This window comes from Molossus molossus, unplaced genomic scaffold (genome assembly GCF_014108415.1).
Source record: "Molossus molossus isolate mMolMol1 unplaced genomic scaffold, mMolMol1.p scaffold_m16_p_6, whole genome shotgun sequence".
NCBI lineage: Eukaryota > Metazoa > Chordata > Mammalia > Chiroptera > Molossidae > Molossus > Molossus molossus.
This window is the reverse complement of record NW_023425399.1, coordinates 63,203,971-63,228,475: the sequence shown is the minus strand read 5'-3', so window position 1 is coordinate 63,228,475 and position 24,505 is coordinate 63,203,971. Positions and strand designations below refer to the sequence as shown.

The window sequence follows — 24,505 nt, the reverse complement described above, 5'->3', positions numbered from 1 at the left end:
TATCCTCATTCCCTCTGAGATCTGTCAGTCTGTTCCATGCATCCATGTCTCTGGACCCACTTTGTTCATCAGTTTATTTTATCTCTGACTGGCTTATTTCACTTAGGATAATAATCTCTAGGTCCATCCATGCTGCTGCAAAGGGTAAAGATCCTTCTTTTTTTAATTTTTTTTTTTTTATCCTCACCCGAGGACATTTTCACATTTATCTTCAGATAGAGCGGGAGGCAGATAAGGTGGAAGAGAGAGAGAAACATCGATGTGAGAGAAACACATCGAGTGGCTGCCACCCACAATCGGGGCTGAGGACAAACTGCAACCAAGGTACGTGCCCTTAGCAGGAACCGAACCCAGGCCTCTCTGGTCCGCAGGCTGATGCTCTAACTGCTGAGCAAAACCAGCCAGGGCGAGAGCCTTCTTTTTTAAGGTCACATAGTATTCCATTGTGTAAATCACCTATTGATGGGTACTTGTGCTGTTTATAGATCTTAGCTATAGTAAATAACACTGCTATGATCACAGAGATGCATATATTCTTTCTGATTGTTGTTTCGGGATTCTTAGGATATATTCCTAGCAGTGGGATCCCTTGGTCAAATGGCAGTTCCATTTTTGATGTTTTGAGGAAATGCAATACTATTTTCCACAGTGGCTGTACCAATTTGCCTTCCCACCACAGTGTACTAGGGTTCCTTTTTGTCCACATTCTTCCTAGCACTTATTTGTTGATTAATGGATGGTAGCCATTCTGTCAGGTGTAAAGTGATACCTCGTTATAGTTTTAATTTGCATCTCTCTGATGATTAGTGATGTTGAGCATTTTTTCATATGTCTCTTGGCCATCTGTATGTCCTCTTTAGAAAAGTGTCTATTCAGGTCCTTTGCCCATTTTAATTGGATTATTTGTCTTCCTTTTCTTGAGTTGTATTATAAGTTCTTTATATTTTTTGGAAATTAACCCCTTATCAAATGTAATACTGGCAAATATGTTCTCCCATACATCGGGTTCCCTTTTCATTTTGAGGACTTTTTTTCTTTTTGCTGTACAGAAGCTTTTTAGTTTGATGTATATAGTCCCATTTATTTATTTTTTCCTTTGTTTCTCTTGCCCTAGTACATGTATTGGCAAAAATTCTGCTACATGAGATGTCTATGAATTTACTGCCTGTTTTCTTCCAGTTTTATAGTTTCACAACTTATACTTAAGCCTTTTGTCCATTTTGAGTTGATTCTTGTGTATGGTTTAAGTTGGTGGTCTAGTTTAATTTTTTTTGCATGTACCTGTCCAAATTTCCTAACACCATTTATTGAATAGTCTATCATTACTCCATTGTATGCTCTTGCCTCCTTTGTCAAAGTGGGATTTACTCTGGGAATGCAAGGTTGGTACAATATTCACAATTCAATAAATGTGATACATCACAAAACAAAATGAAGGATAAAGATCACATGATCATATCAATAGATGCAGAAAAAGCACTGGACAAAATCCAGCACTCATTTTTTAATAGAAAGCTCCCAGCTAAGTGGGAATAGAGAAAACATACTTCAATATAATAAAGGTCATAATATGATAAATTTATAACCAACATCATACTCCATGGACAAAAACTAAAAGTGTTTCCCTTAAGAATAGGAACCAAGATGTCCACTTTCACCGCTCTTATTCAACATTGTGCTGGAAGTCCTAGCCACGTTGATCAGACAAGAGGAAAAAATAAAAGGCATCCAAATTGGGAAGGAGAAAGTAAAACTGTCATTATTCACAGATGACATGATATTGTACAAACAAAACCCTTAAGACTCCCACCCCAAAAATACTAGATTTAATCAATTAATTCGGCAAAGCAGCAGGACACAAAATTAACATCCAGAAATTGATAGCATTTTTATACACCAATACTGAACACTCAGAAAGAGCAACTAAATAAACAATCCCATTAACCATTGCAACAACAAAAAATAAAATATCTGGGAATAAACCTAACCAAGGAGGTAAAAGACCTGTATTCAGAAAACTATAGGACACTGAAAAAAGAAACAGAGGAAGATACAAACAAGTGGAAGCATACACTGTGTTCATGGGTTGGACGAATTAACATCATTAAAACGTCCATACTACCCAAAGTAATCTAGAGATTCAACACAATCCCTATTAAAATACTATTGGTGCTTGGCCAGTGTGGCTCAGTGGGTTGAGTAACGTCCCATGGATTGAGAGGTCCGGGTTCAATTTCCGGTCAGGACACACGCCCTGGTTTCGGGCTTGACCCTCAGTAGGGCGCATGAAGGAGGCAGCCAATTAATGTTTCTCTCTCATAACCATGATTCTCTCTCTCTCTCCCTCCCTTTCTCTCTCTCTCTAAAAATATTAAAAATATCATCTGCACATTTCACAGATCTAGAGCAAATATTCCAAAAGTTTATATGGAACCAAAAAAGACCCTGAATAGTCACAGCAATCTTGACAAAGAAGAACAAAATTGGAGGAATTACAATACCAGTTATCAAACTATATTACAAAGCCCATGTAATCAAAACAGCCTGGTACTGGCACAAGAACAGGCATATAGATCAATGAAACAGAACAGAGATCCCAGAAATGCTTATTGTTTTAAGCCACTAAACTCTGAGGTGGTTTGTTACTCCATGAAAGCTAATTAATACAGCCTGCTTCATAAATGAAGATTCAAGTTAATTCCTTTAGCCCTCTACAGCAGCCAGCCATTCCTAAACAAACCCAACTTAAAGGGAAATTCTGTAGCCATCATCACCTACTTGGCTTCCCCTGGGTTATGTGAACTTAATGTAAACATAGCAGATAATATTTATCCCTATTAAATTCATCTTATTACATTTCTATACTATTGGAATCACTTCATCATTCTAATATGACATATTTTGGTCACTGATATTTCATCACAGTGATAATATACACTAGTAGGTAATTTCTAGTTTTTTCCTCTCCAAAAGTCCCCTAGCTATTACATAGCACTTTCAAGAATCAACACTTGTGAAAGATCTCTTATCCTTTGAGACGACATGGAGGGACCTGGAAAGTATTATCCTAAGTGAAAGAAGCCAAGCAGATCTCACTTATATACGGAATATAATGAACATAACAGTCTGAGGAATACAGTAGACCCAGACACATGGAAGTAGGGCACAGACTGACATATCTCAGAAGAGGGAATGGGGGGGTGGGGTGGTGGGAAGAGATAAACCACAGAACTTATATGCATGTATGCATGACCAATGGACATGGACAACTAAGCCGGGGATGGGGCGGGGGTGGGGTGGGGGGTGCCAATGGGGTAAAAAGGTAAAATATCTGTAACAAAAAAATAAATAAAAATTCATAAAAAAAAAAAAGAATCAACACTTGTTATTCTCTAATTAATCAGTCTGATGTCAATGTATATCTGAGACACAGTAAGTGCAAATTATAGTATTTTACTGCTGTGGAATTCTGTAGAGTTGGTCTGTTTTTCATATAATACAAACTGTAGGGAACTTTGCTAGGTCTGTCAGAAAGAGAAGGGCTAAAAGAGCAGAGACTTCCTGAGAAGTACAGATGCTTCATCACAAAACTGGAGAGGCTTGATTCAGACAAGCTCAAACTTACTTGGAAATCTAGAAAAACACAGCCAGCAAAGGTAATCTTTGTGACTCGTTTCTCCATGAAAACCAGTCTGTCCTGTTTTTGGAGTGAGAGAACATTTTCTGATTACACATTTGTGTATGTGTGTGTGTGTGTAGATTTTATTTTTTAATTTTTAATTTTTTTATTTATTAATTTGTTTTTGTTACAGATGTTTCTCATTTTTCCCCCATTAACACCCTCCTCCCCCTACCCCCCCTACCCCCCAGTACACGTTTTTTTAAAAACACCATCGGAGTTCAAGATATTGATACTTTTTAGTTTTATAAAAGCTGCCACTTAGTCACAAGAACTATAGCTTCTTTTAAATGTTAATTTAGAAATTCCGGTCAAGATGGCGGCGTAGGTAAACGCGGTATTGCGTCCTCCCACATCAAAGTTACAACTAAACTACAGAACAACCATCATTCAGAACCACCTGAAATAAAGCTGAATGGAAGTCCTACAACGACGAAATTAAAGCAGTAGCCACATCCAGACTGGTAGGAGGGGCGACGGCAGAGGCCACCGAGGCCACCGCGGCCATGGCGGAGGCGCCACGACAGGTTGGTCCCACGCCCACATGTGGCAGATAAAAATGAGGAGGATACCTCGGCTGGGAAGGTCCTTCCTGAGGACTGAGGGGTCCCCGTCCCATACCAGGTGCCCTGCTCAGGGTTCCAGTGCCAGGAAGAGAATCCCCATAACTTCTGGCTGGAAAAACCAGTGGGAACTGAGGCTCAGGGAAGCTGAGGCGGCTGGAGCCCCAGGCAGCTCCTTAAAGGGCCCGCGCACAGATTTATCGGACTCACTCCCTCTGAGCTTGGAGGGGAGGCAGCTCGAGGGGCACCAGAGTCATACAGGGAAGAACTGAGTTGTTTGGCACTGGAGCGAGGGCTGGAGAGGGGGCTTTCTCCGGTACAAACGTGCTGTCAGAGGCCTTTGTTCCTTTGGTGAGCCCTTCCCGGGGGCGGCAGACAGCCGCCATATCTGGGACTCCAGCAACCTGGCTCACACTGGTAGCCCCACCCTGGTGACGCCCTGAGGCCCCGCCCCACCCCACCCAGCTTTCAGGCCCACCCAAGCTGTTGCCAGTTGCTTTCCCATAGGATTGACCTGTCTTGGATCCTGCTTCAGGTTTTTCCTAAATTCTTTCAAACGAACAGCATCTGGTCTCAGCTAGCCCCATAACTCTCGTTAAGTAATACACAGAAACAAACACGGGGAGGCAGCCAAAATGAGGAGACAAAGAATCAGGTCCCAAATGAGAACAGAACAAAACCCCAATAAAAGAACTAAGCGAAATGGAGATAAGCAACCTAACAGATGCTGAGTTCAAAATACTGCTTATAAGGATGCTCAATGAACTTAGTGAGAACCTCAAGAGCATAAAAAAGGACCAGTAAGAAATGATGGATACACAGTCAGAATTGAAGGAGGCATTAACTGAAATAAAGAATAATTTACACAGCTTCAATAATAGAGTACGTAAATCCAAGAAGCAAACCATCGAATTGGAATATAAGGAAGCAAAAAACACCCTATCAGAACAGCAAAAAAAAAAAAGAATCCAAAAAAAATGAGGATAGTGTAAGGAGCCTCTGGGACAACTTCAAGCATGCCAACAATCACATTTTAGGGGTGCCAGAAGGAGAAGAGAGAGAACAAGAAATTGAACACCTGTTTGAAACAATAATGGCAGAAAACTTCCCTAACTTGGTGAAGGAAACAGACATACAAGTCCAGGAAGCACAGAGAGTCCCAAACAAGATGAACCCCAAGAGGCCCACACCAAGACACATCATCATCAAAATGCAAAAGGTTCAAGACAAAGAGAGAATCTTAAAAGCAGAAAGAGAAGCAGTTAATTACCTACAAGGGAGTTCCCATAAGGCTATCAGCTGATTTCTCAAAAGAAACTTTGCAGGCCAGAAGGGAGTGGGCAAGAAATATTCAGAGTGATGAAAAGAACCTACAACCAAGATTACTCTATCCTGCAAAGCTGTCATTTAGAATCGATGGCCATATAAAGACTTTCCCAGACAAGAAAAAGTTAAAGAAGTTAATCACCACCAAACTGTTATTATATGAAATGATGAAGGGTCTTTTTGAAGAAAAAGATACAATATATGAACAAACAAAATGGCAATGAATACATATGTATCGACAATGGAACCTACAAACAAAATGAACAGGCAGAACAGAAGCATTCTCATAGATACAGAGAACATTTTGTTGGTTGCCAGATGGGAGGGGTTTGGGGGAATGGGTGAAAAAGGTGAAAGGATTAAGAAGTACAAATTCATTGCCAGACTGACAAACCTCAAAGGGAAAGGAGTTGGCGGGTGGGAAAAAATAAACCAAAGAACTTATACGCATAACCAATGGACACAGACATTAGTATGGGAAAAGGTGGGAGGGGGTCAGGAGTGGGGAGGAGGGGGGTCAATGAAGGAAAAATGAGGAACATCTGTAATACACACATGCAATAAAGATTTAAAAAAACCACACAAACTGAGGTTTTTAACTAAATTAAGAAAATTCTAGGTATTTACATCTTGATTTTTAAAAATGTAAAAACAAGGCTAATTTAAGTAAAGGCATATTGTGTAAGCATCAGCAGTCAACAAAGCATTAAATTGTACCTATGCTGATATTAATTGCACAACGTTTTTTTAGGTCAAATGGGCATTTAAAATTAACTACATAAAACAAAACATCTTCAAACAATCAGACTTTATTCAAAAGAATTTAAACATAGTTATATTATGTTAGGTTACAACAAATCTACTTTGTCATATTAATTCTCTTTAAGGAGGATATCAGAGAAACTTTCAAACTCGGAACAAAAGTATCTCAGCTGAATCTTATTACCATGTTGTTTTTTATAAATTCCAAATGATTGGTAAAATTTTTTTCTTATCCTCACCCAAGGACATTTTGCATTTATCTCCAGACAGAGCGTGAGGGAGAGAGGGAGGAGGAGAGAGAGAAAAACATCAACGTGAGAGACACATCAAGCGGTTGCCACCTACACAACTCCAACTGGGGCTGGGAACAAACTGCAACTGAGGTACATGCCCTTAGCAAGAACCAAACCCAGGACTCTCCAGTCCGCAGGCCGACGTTCGAACTGCTGAGCCAAACTGGCCAGGGCAGAATCCATTTCTTACATAAACCCAGCAATAATTTAATCCTATTTACTTTTAAAGTTCCTCAATAAATTTCTTTAAAATAATCCCACTGAGGTAATATGGGGGTTAGGTATAGATGATTCTGGACTGGCCATTTGTCAATCACTGTTGAAGCTGAGGGACAGGTTAATGGGGGACTATTTTACTATTTATTCTTTCTATTTTATATTTGAAAATTTCTCCCTATTTTATATTTGAAAATTTCCATGTCTCCCAATGAGGTCTTCATTTTTGTTTTAATATAATAATTCAATAGGTGAAACAGCCAGTGAAAATAAATTTTAGTTTCCACTTATAAGTTTTAGCAGCTATTCTAACTGCATTAAACATTTGAAGGGAACAATGACTTATTCTCTTAAATTACATCAGACCTAAGTCATTACTTTTGGACATTAATTTCAAAGATTTTCATGAGGTGTTAACTGAAGCAAAACAGGACAAAAATGAGTTAGAGCCACAAATTTTAAGAGCAGGGAAGTGAAATGAAGAGGAAAAAACACTATAAGAAATAAGGTAATATTTGTAAGAGAAAAAAAGAAAACATTGTATGTTGTAAACAAAAATATTGCTAGTATTAGTAACAAACCAAGATGATTGCAGCAAGAAACAAATGAAGAATTTAATTAGTACTGATTAAGGAAAAGGAAGAGAAAGTTATTGCTATTATTATTATTTTAGTTTAGGTTAAGAAAGTCCTGAAGTTATCTGTACTATTTATATTTTTAACTTAAGACAAAATACACTTTAAAAATTAGAATTATTAATAAGAAACCATGTTGAAATCTCAACTTTATTTTTAAAAGTCTAAGATTTATTTAATAGTTAAATACATTTTTAGACTAAAAATGCAGACTGTTGATTTAGTATATAAAAGTGCTAAATATTCAGATAACCAGTAGTGTTAGAATAATGCATCAATGATCTCTGAATGTAAATTCGAATATTTTCAAGAAATATAATGTTTATATCATCTTACATATGACCATAAATATTAGCCAAAAGTACTCACAAGTCAGTAAGGATTTTTTTAAGTTCTTAATGTAAAATGGGTCTTGAGATTTCTGTGGTAAAAGCATAATATTAATCCAAATTTTAAATGTTCTTTTTCCACAGCAGAAGAAAAAATTAGAAAGATCTTGTTAAAAAGCAAATTCTTATAATACCATTTTTTCCCTGAAATAGGACAGCTAAACCACTCATTTTATGAACAAAGAAATATACCAAGATGACAATTTTACTTTCTTGATGTTTAAAGTTAGATTTCTTCCCTGTCAGAAGCACAAAATATATATTTATGTAGGGACTACCCTTATTTGTAGCAACTTATAGGAGTGGCAGGAATGATTGTGCTGCCTTGTGGCCATGCTGGCAAAAAAATATTTACATATCTATGAGCTTTCAGGGAAATATTTTTTTTATATATTTAGTTATTTCAAGAGTTGCAGAGAACTCAATATAAACAAATGTTCTAACTTATCCTCATAGTGCATCATTTCAACACTACAGATGCTGTTGAAACCAAACCAAAATAACAAAAAGAAAATCTAAATTCCCTCTAAGAGAGAAGTAATATCTTTCTTTAAAATTTTATAGCATGCTCTTTCTTAAAGTAATTCTCTCCAACATTCATTTCTGTACATGTTCTTCTGTAAGTTTAAAGAGAAAAGCTATTATTATCATCTAAAATGTCAATGTGCCCTGTACTTTGTTGAATATAAAAGCAGAATTTTAATAACTTACTATGTGCAATGGAAAGCAAAGCTCCAGCAATTCTTAACACTGTTTTTTAAAATCCTCACCCGAGGATATATTGATTGATTTGAGAGAGAGACAGAGAGAGAGACAGAGAGAGAGAGAGAAACATCAATGAAAGAGAAATGCCCTGACCAGGGATCACAACTGCAACCTAGGTATGTGCCCTGACCTGGAATGGAACCCACAGCCTCCAACCAAATGGACCACACTGGCCAGGGCCCCAGCCAGTCTTAACTTTTCAGAGCATCAACCATCTTTAGAATCTCCTGAAGGCTATGGACTCTTCCCCTTTTTTATATTGTGCATATGCAATTTTTAATATAATTCTGAGGATGCCATAAGCCTTTAAGAGATCCAAGGAGCACACTTAACAATTCTTGGCACATGAGACTCCAATAGCCAATCTATTCTTCAACTGAAGAAAATAGTAATGAAAGAGGGCATTAAAGTTCAAGTTTCTATCAGACCAGCTAGGCCACCCTCCATACTAGAGCAAAAAGACAAGAACCAGCGATCTACTGTCCACCTACCCACTCTAACCACAACCAGAAAACCAGGCAATCAAAACAAAAGAAAAATGATCAACCTCAGAGCAAAAAACTCTTTACAGCATCAAGGGCTTCCCTACCCCTAAAATGAAACCCTCCAGTCTGTGTATGTCAGCTCCGCCCACATATACAGTCTCCCAACCATGCTTTGAATACTTCATTCTTAACTATAATGGACAATTAAGTAACACTATACATTTGAGGAAGGCCTGCCACATGAGACATAAATTAAAAGAAAAGATAATCTTGGAAGTAAGGAAAATTGTTAATAGAATGAACTTTTGATAAGTATCCTCAGAAATATCTGATGAGAAAACAGTGCATTCAAAAGTAAGTAAAAGTGTTAACATAAAAAATTAACAAGCAGCCCTGGCCGGTTTGGCTCAGCGGTTAGAGCGTCAGCCTGCGGTCCAGAGAGACCCAGGTTCGGTTCCCACTAAGGGCACATACCTCAGTTGCAGTTTATCCCCAGCCCCGGTTGGTCGTGCGGGTGGCGGCCACTCTATGTATCCCTTTCACATAGATGTTTCTCTCTCTCTCTCTCTTCCTCTCCCTCCCTCCTACTCTATCTGAACAAAAGATGGAAAAGTGAAAGATGGAAAAGTGTCCTCGGGTAAGGATTAAAAAAAATAAATTAACAAGCAGAAAATTGAGTTCCTAAAAATTTAGAGTTATTGCTAAAAACAAAAAATTAATACAAAGGTAAAGTCAAAGAAATCTCCCAGAAAGCATAAGAAGAAGATAAAAACATATTTAAGACCTACAACAGCCCTGGCTGGTTTGGCTCAGCGGTTAGAGTGTCGGCCTGCGGTCCAGAGAGACCCAGGTTCGGTCCTGCAGGAGGCAGCCACTTGATATGTCCCTATCACGTAGATGTTTCTCTCTCTCTCTCTCTTTCCCTCCCACTCTATCTGAACAAAAAATGGAAAAATTTCCTCGGATGAGAATTAAAAGAAAAAAAGACCTATGACACTATATAAAAGCAAAGAACAATCTGAAAATAAAATTAAGAAAACAATTCCATTTACAACACCACCAAAAAGAATAAAATATCTGTGAATAAATTTAACAAAATATAAGATCTGCACACTGAAAACTACAAAATACTGTTGAAAAACATAAAATTTAAATAAAAGGATATTTCATGGTCATGAATCAGCAGTTAATACTGTTATATGGTAATACTTCCCAAATTGATCTGATTCAGTGCAATCCATATGAAAATACTAGCTGGCAATACAAAAGGTACAGTCTATGAAAGAAAGAACAGATATGCTGGACTTCATCAAAATTAAAAATTTCTGTTCTGCAAAAGACAAGAGATGAGAAGACAAGCCACAGACTGGGAGAAAATATTTGCAAAAGACTTATCTGATAAAGTACTGTTATCCAAAATATACAAAGAACTCTTAAAACTCAATAGTAAGAAAATGAAAAACTCGATTTAAAAATGGGCTAAAGATATAAACTCACACCTCACCAAAGATGATATATAGGTGGCAAATAAAGCATATTTAAAAAAAAAAGTTCAACATCATGCCATTAGGGAATTGCAAATTAAAACAATGGCAGCCCTGGGCACTGTGGCTCAGTTGGTTAGGCGTCCTCCCATGCATCGAAGGGTTGCCAGTTCGATTCCTGGTCAGAGCACATGCCCAGGTTGTGGGCTCATCCCTAGTCAGGGTGTGCAGGAGGCAGCTGATTGATGTTACACTCTTACATCAATATTTCTCCCTCTCTCTCTCCCTTCCTCTCTCCTTAAAAATCAATTTCTTTAAATCTTAAATAAAAATAAAATGACATACCAAATTATACGTACTGAAATAGTGAAATTTCAAAACAATGACAATATCAAATGCTGATGGGGATGTGGAGCAACAGAAACTCTCATCATTGCTGGTAAGAATAGAAAATGTTATGGCCATTTTGGAAGGTAGTTTGGCAGTTTCTTACAAAAGTAAACATACTTTTAGCTTATGATCCAGCAATTGTACTCATAAATGAGTTGAGAATTTATGCCCACACAAAAGCCTGCACAGGTATATTTGTAGCAGCTTTATTTATTTGTGCAGAATTATTTTTATTGTTGACACTATTACAGATGTCCCCCGTTTTCCCTCCCTTTGTCCCCCTCCACCAAGCCCCCATCCCACCCAGGCCTCCCCCACACTACTGTCTGTGTCCATGGGTTATGCATATATGTTCTTTGGTTAATCTCTTCAGTTCTTTCCACCCTTCTCCCCTCTAAGATCTGTCATTCTGTTCCATGTACCCATGCCTCTGGAGCTATTTTGTTCATCAGTTTATTTTGTTCATTAGATTCCACACATAATTGAGATCATATTTGTCTTTCTCTAACTGGCTTTTTTTGCTTAGTATAATAATCTCCAGGTCCCTCCATGCTGTCGCAAAGGGTAAGAGCTCCTTTTTCACAGCCACATAGTATTCCATTGTGTAAATTTACCATAGCTTTTTTACCCATCAACTCATCATCTGATGAGCACTTGGTATATCCAGATGTTAGCTATTGTAGCAGCTTTATTTTTAATTGACAAAACTGGGAAGCACCACAGACGTCTCTTAATAGGTGAATGGATTAACAAATTGTGGTACATCCAAAAAACAGAATATAAATCAGCAGTAAAAAAATAAGCTATTGCCCTGGCTAGTTTGGCTCAGCGGTTAAGAGTGTCAGCCTGTGGTCCAGAGAGACCCATGTTCAGTTCCCGCTAAGGGAACGTACCTCAGTTGCAGTTTGTCCCCAGCCCTGGTTGGGTCTTGTGGGAGGCAGCCACTCGATGTGTCCCTTTCACGTCGATGTTTCTCTCTCTCTCTCTCTCTCTCTCTCTTCCTCTTTCTCCCTCCCAGTCCTTCTGAACAAAAAATGGAAAAATATCCTTGGGTGAGGATAAAAAAATTTTTAAAGAAAGCGCCCTGGCTGGTTTGGCTCAGCGGTTAGAGTGTTGGCCTGTGGTCCCAAGAGACCAGAGTTCGGATCCCGCTAAGGGTATGTATCTCAGTTGCAGTTTGTCCCCGGCCCTGGTTGGGGTCATGTGGGTGGCAGCCACTCGATGTGTCCCTTTCACATCGATGTTTCTCTCTCTCTCCCCCTCCCATTCTATCTGAACAAAAAAATGGAAAAATGTCCTCAGATGAGGATAAAAAAGAAAAAACTATCATGCCAAAAAAAGACAGGTAAATGTATATTGCTAAGCTAAAGAAGCCAGTCTGGAACAGCTACATACTGCACAATTCCAATTATATGACATACTGAAAACAGCAAAACTATAGAGACAGTAAAAAGAAAAAATCAGTGGTTGTAAGGGGCTTGGCCATGGGGTGGTGAGCAGGAGGAGGAAGAGCGTGGAGGAAGCACAGGGGATTTTTAGGACAATGAAACTGTTCTGTGTCACACTGTACTTGCAGATATTATGACATTATGCATTTGTCAAAACCCATAGAACTGTACAAGACAAACACTGAACCCTAATGTAAATTGTGGGCTTCAGTTAATAATAGTGTGCCAATATTGGTTCATCCATTGTAACACATGTATCAACTAAAGCAAAATGTTAATAGAGGAAATAGTGAATGTGTGTAAGGAAAAGATGTACATGGAATCTTTTTGCACCTTCTGCTCAATTTTTCTGTAAACCTAAATAAAAACAACTCCAAAAAGTAAAATCCATTATAAAAACAATCTTAGCTGGCTTTAATTGGAGAAATTGACAAGATGATCCTAAAATTCATATAGTAGTCAAAACAATCCTGAAAAAGAACAAAATGTGCCCTGGAGAGTTTGGCTTAGTGGTTAGAGTGTTGGCTTACTGACCAGAGAGTCATGGGTTCAATTCCAGTCAAGCGCAAGTGCCTTGACTGTAGTTCCATCCCCAACTACAGGTGAGGGTTGTGTGGGAGGCAACCAGTCGATGTGTCTCTCTCACACAGGAGGGGAGGGGAGGGGAGAAGAGGAGAGGAAAAGGAGAGGACAGGAAAAGGAAAGGAAAGGGGAAAGACAATCCCTAGAATGAGAGAAATTACTTGCAAGTCATATATCTGATAAGAGACTTGTACCCAGAATACATAAAAAACTCCTATAACTCAATGACAAATAAGTCAATTAAAATACGGGCAGAGGTTCTGAAGAGACATTTCTCCAAAGAAGATATTCAAATGGCCAATAAGCACATGAAAAGATGCTCAACATCACTAGTCATTAGAGAAATGCAAATCAAAACCACTTTATATCCACTAAGATGGCTATAAGACAGATGCCCTAGCCTGTTTGGCTCAGCAGTTAGAGCATCTGTCCAAGGACCGAAGAGTCGTGGGTTCAATTCCTGGTCAAGGACATGTACCTGGGTTGCAGGTTTGATCCCAGCCCCAGTCAGGTCATGCAGGAGGCAACGAATCAATAAGTCTCTCTCACATTGATCTCTCTCTCCCTCCCTTTCACTTTATCTAAAAAATCAATGGTGAGGATTAATTTTAAAAAAAGAAAAAAACACATATAATAACAACTGCTGGTGAGAATGGAGAGAAACTGTAACCCTTATAGACTGGTGCTGAGAATGTATGCAGTAACTTCAAAAAATACTTTAACAGTTCCTCAAAATGTTAAATATAGAAGATATGACCCAGCAATTCCAGTCCTAGGTATATCAGACTTCTTATTAGCAATATGGAATGCCAGTAGTAATAAAGATAACTATAAAGTGTCTCCAAAGTTCCCAAGGAAAAAATTTTAACATGGAATTCCATATCCAAGCAAATCACTAATCAGGTATAAGATGAGAATTAAATACATTTTCAAGATATGCCGGACTTGGAAAGTTTATTTCTAATACTGTCTTTCTTAGAAGACACTTTAGGGCATGTTATAATAAAAATGAGTAAATTAGAAAAAATAAGATACAGACTCAAAGAAATAGTGGAACCAATTTAGGAAAGTAACAATGGTTATACACTATAGGACAGCTTGGATCAGACCTGGAGAGTAATCAGTTAAGTTTGGAAACAAGACTAAAAGCTTCATTGGAAGGAAAAACAGATTAAGAATTTAAAACAGCCCTGGCTGGTTTGGCTCAGTGGTTGGAGCGTCGGCCTGCGGACAAGAGTCCTGGGTTTGGTTCCCGCTAGGGGCATGTACCAAAAAAAAAAAAAAAAGGAAGAATTTAAAACCACGTAAGGTGTTAATGTGCAAAATCAAGAAAGACAATTTAAAACTAAAGAAAAACAGTCACTCAAGAAAGAAAATGTAATCAGTACCCTATGTGACTGACTATACAGTCAATAATATATAATTATTACAATATAGACATCGTTTATTACCAGTTTTAGACTACACCTGTAATAAAGCATGAAAGATTCAAATATAGTTACAAAACAGAAAAATAAGGTTAATAATATTTACCGATAGAGCACTTATGTTCTAGAAATTGATCTAAATACCCTAATACTCATAATAACCAATACTATAGGTGGGGTTATATGCCTACTCTATACATGAGAAAACTGATAGAGAAAGAGGGGGGGGGGGGAGAGAGAGAAGGAGGGAGGAAGGAGTAGGGCTACCAACATTCCCCTCTTGGATCAGGAATCAAGGGATAGTGTTTCAACTTCCGGTCAAGATGGCGGGTAGGTAAATGCAGTATCACATCCTCCCACAACCACATCAAAGTTACAACTAAACTACAGAACAACCATCATTCAAAACCACCTGAAATCAAGCTAAATGGAAGTCCTACAACTACGGAATTAAAGCAGCAGTCACAATGAGACAGGTAGGAGGGGTGTAGGCGTGATGGGCTGGTTCCATACCCAAGTGTGGCAGAGAAAAATTAGAAGGATACTTCAGCTGGAAGGTCCTAAGGACAGAGGGGTATTTATGCCACACCAGGCACCCAGCTCAGGGTTCCCATACCAGGAAGAAAAGTCCCCATAACTTCTGGCTGGAAAAACCAGTGGGAACTGATGCTGAGGGAGGCTGAGATGGCTGGAGCCCCAGGCAACTCCTCTTAAAGAGACCACGCATGGACTTACTTAGATTTGCACCCTCCAGGCTCCAGCATGGGGGATGCAGCTTGAAAGGCACCAGAGACAAGTGGGAAAAAGCTGAGTTGTTTGGCATTGGAGCAAGGACTGGAGAGGCAGCTTTCTCCTGGACAGACATGCTATCAGAGGCCTTTATTCCTTTGGTGAGCCTTTCCCTGGGGTGGCAGACAGCCGCCATATCTGGGACTCCAATAACCTGGCTCACACTGTTTGCTCCACCCTGGTGATTCCCTGGGGCCCCACCCAACTTTCAGGCCCACCCAAGCTGTTGCCAGTTGCTTAACCATAGGATTGGCCTGTCTTGGATCCTGCTTCAGGTTTTCCTAAATTCTTTCAAACAAGCAGCATCTGGTCTCAGCTAGCCCCATACCTCTCCTTAAGTAAAACACAGAAACAAACACAGGGAGGCAGCTAAAATGAGGAGACAAAGAAACAGGTTCCAAATGAAAGAACAGAACAAAACTCCAGAAAAAGAACTAAGCGAAATGGAGATAAGCAACCTAACAGATACAGAATTCAAAACACTGCTTATAAGGATGCTCAATGAACTTAGTGAGAACCTCAATGAACTTAGTGAGGACCTCAAGAGCATAAAAAAGGAGCAGTCAGAAATGAAGAAGGCATTAACTGAAATAAAGAGTAATTTACACAGATTCAACAGTAGAGTAGGTAAAGCCAAGAAGCAAACCATCAATTTGGAATATAAGGAAGCAAAAAACACCCAATAAGAACAGCAAAAAGAAAAAAGAATCCAAACAAAATGAGGATAGTGTAAGGAGCCTCTGGGACAACTTCAAGCATGCCAACATTCGCATCTTCAGGGTGCCAGAAGGAGAAGAGAAGAGAGAACAAGAAATCGAAAACCTATTTGAAACAATAATGGCAGAAAACTTCCCTAACTTGGTGAAGGAAACAGACATACAAGTCCAGGAAGCACAGAGTCCCAAACAAGATGAACCCCAAGAAGCCCACACCAAGACACATCATCATCAAAATGCAAAACGTTCAAGACAAAGAGAGAATCTTAAAAGCAGTTAGCTACCTACAAGGTAGTTCCCATTAGACTGTCAGCTAATTTCTCAAAAGAAACTTTGCAGGCCAGAAGGGAGTGGGAAGAAATATTCGGAGTGATGAAAAGCAAGAACCTACAACCAAGATGACTCTATCCTGCAAAGCTGTCATTTAGAAGTGATGGCCATATAAAGAGTTTCCCAGACAAGAAAAAGCTAAAGGAGTTCATCACCACCAAACCATTATTATATGAAATGAAGGGTCTTGAAGAAAAAGCTAAAAAATACAAACAAACAAAATGGCAAAGAATACATATCTATCAACAATTGAATCTACAAACAAAATGAACAGGCAGAACAGAAGCATTCTCATAGATACAGAGAGTATTTTGTTGGTTGCCAGATGGGAGGGGGGTGGGGGATATGGGTGAAAAAGGTGAAGGGATTAAGAAGTACAAATTGGTTGTTAGACAGACAAACATCAAAGGAAGGAGGGCTGGGGGTGGGAAGAGATAAACCAAAGAACTTATATGTATATATGCATAACCAATGGACACAGACAACAGTGTGGGGAAAGGCAGGAGGGGGACGGGAGTGGGAAGGAGGGGGTCAATAGGGGAAACATAAGGAACATTTGTAATACATTCAACAATAAAGATAAATTTTAAAAAAAGAGAGACAGTGTTTCACCCTGGCCAGTATGGCTCAGCAGTTAGAGCATCAGCCTGTGGAATGAAGTGTCACAGGTTTGTTCCCCAGCCCTGGTCAGGGTAATGTTGGCGGCAACCAATCAATGTCTCTCTCTCACATGGATGTTTCTCTTCATCTCTCTCTTTCTCCCTCTCCCCCTCCCCCACCCCTGCCACTCTAAAAATCAATGGAAAAATATCCTCAGGTGAGGATTAACAACAACACAAAAATGATAGTGTTTCTGGTTGATAGCACAGAACTGAAAGATTTAAATGTATTGTAGAGACTAAAAAGGTAACCAAGAGAGAAACTAAAAACAGTAAAACAATTATGGCAGGGTAAGGGTTGGGGAGGAGAGGATGGTAAGTGAGCTATGTCCTAATATAATATGGCAGGAAGGCATTTTTAGATATAAACTATCTAGAATTAATAAATTAAGAAATAGTAATATAAGCATAAAATTTAGCCAGATGGCTAAAAAACAAATCACAAAAATAAATAAAAATGGAAGCAGTTACTAAATTAAAAGTGGTTCTCCCTGGGTAACAGAATGAAGAGTAGGGAGAATTAGTCAAGGGATTTATTTTTCATTATTCATCCTTCTAACAATTTCACTTTTTAAAAAGAGGCTTTTATTACTCTGGTTTTAAAAAAATACTTAAGCCCTGGCCGGTTTGGCTCAGCAGTTAGAGCGTTGGCCTGCGGTCCAGAGAGATCTGGGTTCAGTTCCCGCTAAGGGCACATACCTCGGATGCAGTTTGTCCTCGGCCCTTGATGGGTCGTACGGGGGTGGGGTGGGGGGGCAGCCATCGATGTGTCCCTTTCACGTCGATGTTTCTCTCTCTCTCTCTTTTCTTCTCTCTCCCTCCCACTCTATCTGAACAAAAAATGGAAAAATGTCATCGGATAAGAATAAAAAAAATAAAAATAAAAAAATACTTAACACGTAATAGTTGATTTCTTTCTTTAGAACTCTAAAGAACTAAAGAAAACTTTGAGATCACTCAGTCAACCAATTCATTTTATAGTTAAGATATGGCAGATTGTATTTTCCAAGGATGGCTACACCACCATAGCACATCCACATGTTCTCTATACAACATGACACCTATGCTCCTCCATCAGAGGTGGGGCCTATGCTCCCACTTAAATCCAGGTTGACCTACGACTATAGTGGAAGTAACACCATAATCTCTAAGGTGAGGCCATGAAAGGCCCTCTTTCATGAGACATGTAATCTTGGAAGTCCTGAGCCAACATGGAAGAAATCTGGCTAGTCTCAAGCCAACAAGCTGCAGAGGTCAAATAGAGAAGACAGGGAAAAAGAAAAGGAAGGCGGGGGAGGGAGGGAATATTCCTTGCCCAGGTATTAAGACTTATCAGTGAGCCTTCAGATTTGTGATATTTAGTAGAGCAGTCACCAGTCAGTCAATGTAGCTATTTATATTTAACTTAATTAAAATTAAATATAATTTTAAAATCTGTTTTTCATTCACATTAGTCATGTTTCAAGTACTTGGTAAACACATGGCTAGTTCCTACTGCACTGGACAGGGCAGACGTAGAGCATTTCCACCATAGTAAAAAATTCTAGTTAACAACGTTGCTTCAAATAATTCCAGCCTCCAGCCTTCAAGCTGCCCCAGCTAATGCTGTGTGGCGCAAATTCATAGGCAAAATAAATATCCTGTTTTCAGCCACTGATATTTGGGGTGGTATGTTATATAGCCATAGTAAGAGCACTATGAGGAAAGTAAAACTCAGAATGTAAAATAATCTGCTGGAGTTGTGGAGTCCAGAAAACCAGGCAAATGGTGGAACTAATCACATGTCACTTCAATGCCCAATGAGCGTTTGTGAATAAACAAATAAGAAAATCCTCAACACTTGAGACCTCCATATATTTTTTTTAATCCTCACCTGAGGATATTTTTCCATTTATCTTCAGATAAAGTGAAAGGGGTGTGTGTGGGGGGGTGGAGACATCAATGTGAGAGAGACACATCAACTGGTTGCCTCCTGCACAACCCCGACTAAGGCCAGAGACTAAACTGCAACTGAGGTATGCGCCCTTGACCAAAATCGAATCTGTAACTCTTTGGCCCACAGGCCAACGCTCTAACCACTGAGTCAAACCAGCAAGGGTGAGCCTTCCATATTTTTAACCTCACATGATATGCCACTATGCACCAGAAAAGTAGTCTCTACTACTACAGGAAAACATTTGATGATTTCTGTCTCTGAAGGAACAACAGGAATCTGAGAAATATTAACATCAGTGAATTAGTGGTAAAACAAATAAATAAATAAATAAGGCCTAGTTTCTTTATAGTGAGTTTACTAGAATCTCCATTTGATAGGTGAAGCTTCAAGTGATTTTCCAGTTTTTACATTTATATAGTATTCTTTACTTTTGGAAGTATTTTGTGTTACAAATTTTTTAAATAAAAAACGAAACAAACAAAAAACCTTTCAGAGTATTATCACTATTAAGCCAAAGCTTTCTCATTTAAATACTCCCTTACCAAGCAAGATATTTTAAATGAAGTTTAATTTTTCATTATTTGAACTAATGGAAATTATAGACTTGGAAAGTCAAAAAATAACCTGGGCCCTGGACGGATTGGCTCAGCAGTTAGAGCATGGGCCCTCAACTGAAGGGTCACAGGTTCGATTCCGGTTAAGGGCATATACCTGGGCTACAGCTTGGATCCCCGGCCATAGTCGGGGTATGCAGGAGACAACTAATCAATGTGTCTCTCTCACATGGATGTTCGTTCCTTTCTACTCTATCTAAAAATCAATGGAAAAATATCCTCTGGTGAGGATTAACAAAAAATAAATAAATAAATAAAAGTAACTTGGAATTTAAGTGAATCTCCACCATGAATATAGCAATTGTGATGAGACTTTATTTCTATTAATGAATAATGAAGCTACACTGAAACAACTGGGGAAATGAGTAGATTCCCCATCTGACCACAGCACAAAGCTGGAATTAATGCACACACTACAAAATTTTCAGCAAGCATAAGTCTAAGCAGACATGCCATATCAAAATTTCCATGATATTAAAGAATTACTGGTAACTTAACAAATGCTAATAGCTATGTGTTAAAGAGTTCATATCTTTAACAGACAGGTATTAGAATTATGGTCAAATAGTATCAGGGGTTTGCTTGAAATTAAAACAGAGCTGGCATGGTCAGAGTAGGGGAATAGAGATAAAACAAGGGTAACTGAGTTAATGATTGCTGTAACTGTTTATTGTAACTGCTGTTTATTATACATTATATCCTCATCTCTTGTATTTGTGCTTGAAAATGTTTATAGTAAAAAAATAAAAAAAAACAACCACTCAACTAACAAACTTTTCTAGTTAAATATTTTGGTTTGAAATGCAAAGTAAGCCCTGGCTGGTTAGAGCATCTGCCTGCGGTCCAGAGAGACCTAGGTTCGGTTCCTGCTAAGGGCACATACCTCGGTTGCAGATTGTCCCCAGGCCTTGTTGGGTCGTGCGGGAGGCAGCCACTTGATGTGTCCCTTTCACATCAATGTTTCTCTCTCCCCCCCACCCCTACTCTAGCTGAACAAATCATGGAAAAATGTCCTCGGGTAAGGATAAAAAAAAATGCAAAGTAAGAATAAACAGAGTTGAGATGGTGGCAAACTACACTCACATAAAGGCCATACTTCCTAGAATTTCAACTATTAATGAGAAGAACCAAAATGTCAGAAGTAAGCACAAAATGCCTCTGATCTATAAAAGTCATTATTACTTTAGTACATACACACAATTGCTCTTATGTCAGGATTATAGCCAAAAGTTAGCTAACTCATACTTACACAGAATTCTGGTATGTGTGGTTAATGAATTTCTTAGCCAACAGCCACTAACTAGAAGGGAGACTGATAAATACAGACACAACAAAGGGCATACGACTGCCGATGATCTAATAGGATGGAAAAGAGAGAACAGCTATATAAGACATGAAATTCACCACTAATGAACACAGCTTTATGAAGAGTGATAACCAGTATGATCAGTGGAAAGGCTACCCAGACTTTGGAGTCAAACACAGACCACATTCGACAGCCACTTACTAGCTATATGAACCTAGCCAAATTACTTAACCTCACTTTTCAGAAAATGACAGTGGTAGCTACATCACTAGGTTTGCCTTGAAAACTGAAAAAGATAATTATCAAGTATCTTGGAGGCCGATTACCCAATCCCAGATGACAATTTGCCTGAGACACCTGAGCCAAAATTACCCAGATAAACTGCTCCCAGATTCCCAACCCTAACAAACTACATGAAATGATAAATGTTTACTGAATTAGGCTGCTACATTTGGAGGTGACTTCTTACAAAAAAGAGACAACTAACACATTACATTTAGGGTACAATTTGTCTATTATTTGACTAATTTTCTTTCCTAATATAGTTACTTTGTCTCTGCTATATAACCTAGTCTATACAAGAGAAACCCTTTAATTCTTCTGAATAAAGTGCTCATCACCTTGTAATGGAATGTTTATAAAGTTGAATATTATTTTCAGTACTGAACTTTTTTTGGTTAATCCTCACTGAAGCATATTTTTCCATTGATTTTTTTTTTTAGACAGAGTGGAAGGGGGGGGAGACACACACACACACTGACTGGTTGCCTCCCACACGACTCTAACCAGGGTGAGTGATCTAACCTGCCCTTGAACCAGAATGCAGGAATCTAACCCAATACCCTTCAGTCCACCGGCCAACACTCTAACCACTGAGCCAAACCAGCCAGGGCTCAGTACTGAACTTCATGAATCTGACCTTGCTTGTATGCAAGAGAACTATGGGGGCAAAAACCCAGACTACTTACTATGTCATGATTCAGTACCTCAAGCCCTCACCTAATACACTGCATTCTATATACACTCTATATCTATATATATATGTGCTCTATATCTACTCTACAAGACATCTTAATATTAACAATAAGTACTCTTAGTCCTACCTGAATGAGGCATTTGCTCACATCACTAGCACAGAGTGCTTTGTTACAACTCAGTGACACAGGGATCCAAGTCAGGAACACCAAGATGGCTACAGTAAACAAAACAACAGAATATGACTTCATGTTTCTTCTAAGACAATCAGTAGCTCTCAGGAGGCTAAAGAAAAAACAAAAAGATAACACTTTAATTCAAAGGTAAGTGGGAGGGTAAAAACAAATACAAAAATGAAAAACAGCACAAATGAACCAAAACTCATTGTTTGTGTTAGAAGACTTTTGAGTAATCATTTAATGTCACTCAATAAAACATTAAACATGAAAGAAAGAAAAAAACTACAGTTTTATATAATAATGCCCTAATTGGCCATCTTCAAAGATCTAGAATGCTGAAATTTCTCAGACTTAGAAATGGTGACTATAAAAGCTGAATGTGGCCCTGGCCGGTTTGGCTCAGCGGTTAGAGCGTCGGCCTGCGGTCCTGTGAGACCCAGGTTCGGTTCCCACTAAGGTCACGTACCTCGGTTGCAGTTTGTTCCCGGCCCTGGTTGGGTCGTGTGGGTGGCAACCACTCGATGTGTCCCTTTCACGTCGATGTTTCTCTCTCTCTCTCTCCCTCCCACACTCTATCTGAACAAAAAATAGAAAAAATGTCCTCGGGTGAGGATAAAAAAACAAACAAACAAAAAAAAGCTGAATGTGTGTGTGTGTGTGTGTGTGTGTGATCAGTAACTTGAGAGTATATCAAGCAAATAGTTTCAAAACTGCACTGCTACTATTCAACTTTAGTTTTAGATCCATTATTCAACTTTATGCCTGAATAAAAACTATTAATATTGTATTATAACGTTTAATAATATTTTAATTTTTAGAATTAAAAATGACTATCTCATTGTTTCTTAACATAATTAGAATGAAGTTGTTCAAAGAAAAGAGCTGACAGTCATTCCTTAAATAATTTAGCAAACAAAAGGGATAGTAAATTATTAACTGCATTATGAACTCTAAGTTATTAAAATATGAAGCTCTTGTTTTGATTCTATACCACAGGTACCATAGATTTTTCAAAGTTATTAAGAAGATATTACAGTTTAAAAAGAAAAAGACCAGCACAAATTCTGACAGTGGTTAAACAACCAATGTGGCTATTAAAATTTAAAAAGATATAACTTCTTGGGATTAAAACAACCCCCCAAAATAGAACCAATTAAAATAAATGACTACTGATGTAAGAGGGATAAAAGGTGCATTAATGAGGCCTTTATGATTACTGTAAACTTTTACACTAAGTATTATGAAGTACAAATAAAGCAAAAACAATAAGGTGAAAAGAATAAAGGGCATATCCAGCCTTGGTGATTGTTACCGAGGCCCATAAGTAATTCTAAAGACCGTTAGTAGCTCAATTATCTAATTTATTTAACAACACATACCAAGTAGGATAATTTTTGGAGCCACCAGTACATGTTTGTGGAAGCCAAAAATAGGTATTTGAAAACTGATTTTTCCAGAACTAGTTTTCATCCTACAACTACCAAAAAGGGGATTTTTGACCCCATCTCTTACGGTTGTCTTCATCCTAATCCCAAAATCTTACTGGAAAGACATTTAAGTAAATAGGAGCATACACAAAGCAGGTACCATAGTTATTTAAGGGGCTTCTTGTTTTTTTCTAAGTGAAGAACAATATACCATCAAAACTGTTCTCATACACCGGGACCAGTTTCTCAGGCTCTGGCGAGCAGCGCGTGGTCCCGGAGGGAAACAGCACTGACAGCAGCCTTTGTGCCGCTGGACCGAATCCTGCTGCCGGGAGGAGGCGGAGACCATCGCGCTCTTCGCCCCCAGCTCTCCGACGCGCCGCTGAGGCGGACAGGCCAGACGTGCGGGGCCAGGCGTGCGGGCCCCAGCGACGCAGGCGAAGGGGCCGCAGAGGAGCCGCCGGCTCGCAGCGCCAGAGTCGCCCGGGCCTGCATGCCCACGCCCAGCACCCACCAGCGGCGGTACCCCCGACTTTGTCCTCCGCGTAGGCGGGGCTCAGGCCGCGCGCGAGCAGCCCGTTTCTCCCGGCCCCCGAGAAGCACGCCGCGGCCACGGCCTCTGGAGGCCCCAGCTCGGGGCCCAGAGCCTCCCGACCGCAGACGCTAGCCCCCGCCCGGTCCCGCTCACCGTGCAGCGCGGCACCGCTAGGTTGCCTGGCCGTGGTTCCCCCGGGTCGGCCAAGCCCGGGGCGCGCTGCGGCGTAGTGCGAGGGAGGCAGGCCGCGCCTCCGCGCAACGACGGAGCGTCCCACAACTTAAAGGGACAGGCCCGCCCGCCGCCCTCGCCGCCCTCCCCGCCCCACTGCCGCCTCACGCTCACCCCTCCTCCTTCTCCCTCCGCCCTCCCTCGGCTCCCTGCCGCAGTCAGCTCCCGCCAGACGGCGTCTCACTCCCGGAAAGCTCCTCTCAGGCTACACCTCCGACCCCGCCCTCGCCTGCGGCCCCGCGGGGCCCATGGCTCCGCCCACAGACCCCCTGAGTCGGGCAGCATGATGGCCCCGCCCCCCCACGAACACACCCACCCTGGCACCCACGCGCGCTTTCTCTAGGCCCTCTTCCCGGCCCATCTT

General features: G+C 39.8%; 1 protein-coding gene across 2 annotated transcripts in view; it reads right to left on the bottom strand.

The window, feature by feature from the left end:
- Positions 1-24,152, bottom strand: part of TWSG1 (twisted gastrulation BMP signaling modulator 1) — a 64,671-nt gene extending 40,519 nt beyond the window's left edge. For both annotated transcript variants that reach the window (XR_004957124.1, XM_036245656.1), the window contains exons 1-2: positions 24,064-24,152; positions 21,898-22,054 (exon numbers count right to left, since the gene is read on the bottom strand). Coding sequence is in view for 1 of the 2 variants with exons in the window: in XM_036245656.1 (XP_036101549.1) it covers positions 21,898-22,020 (123 nt within the window). In the remaining variant the exon portion in view is untranslated. The remainder of the gene's footprint in view (positions 1-21,897; positions 22,055-24,063) is intronic.
- Positions 24,153-24,505: the final 353 nt, after the last annotated feature.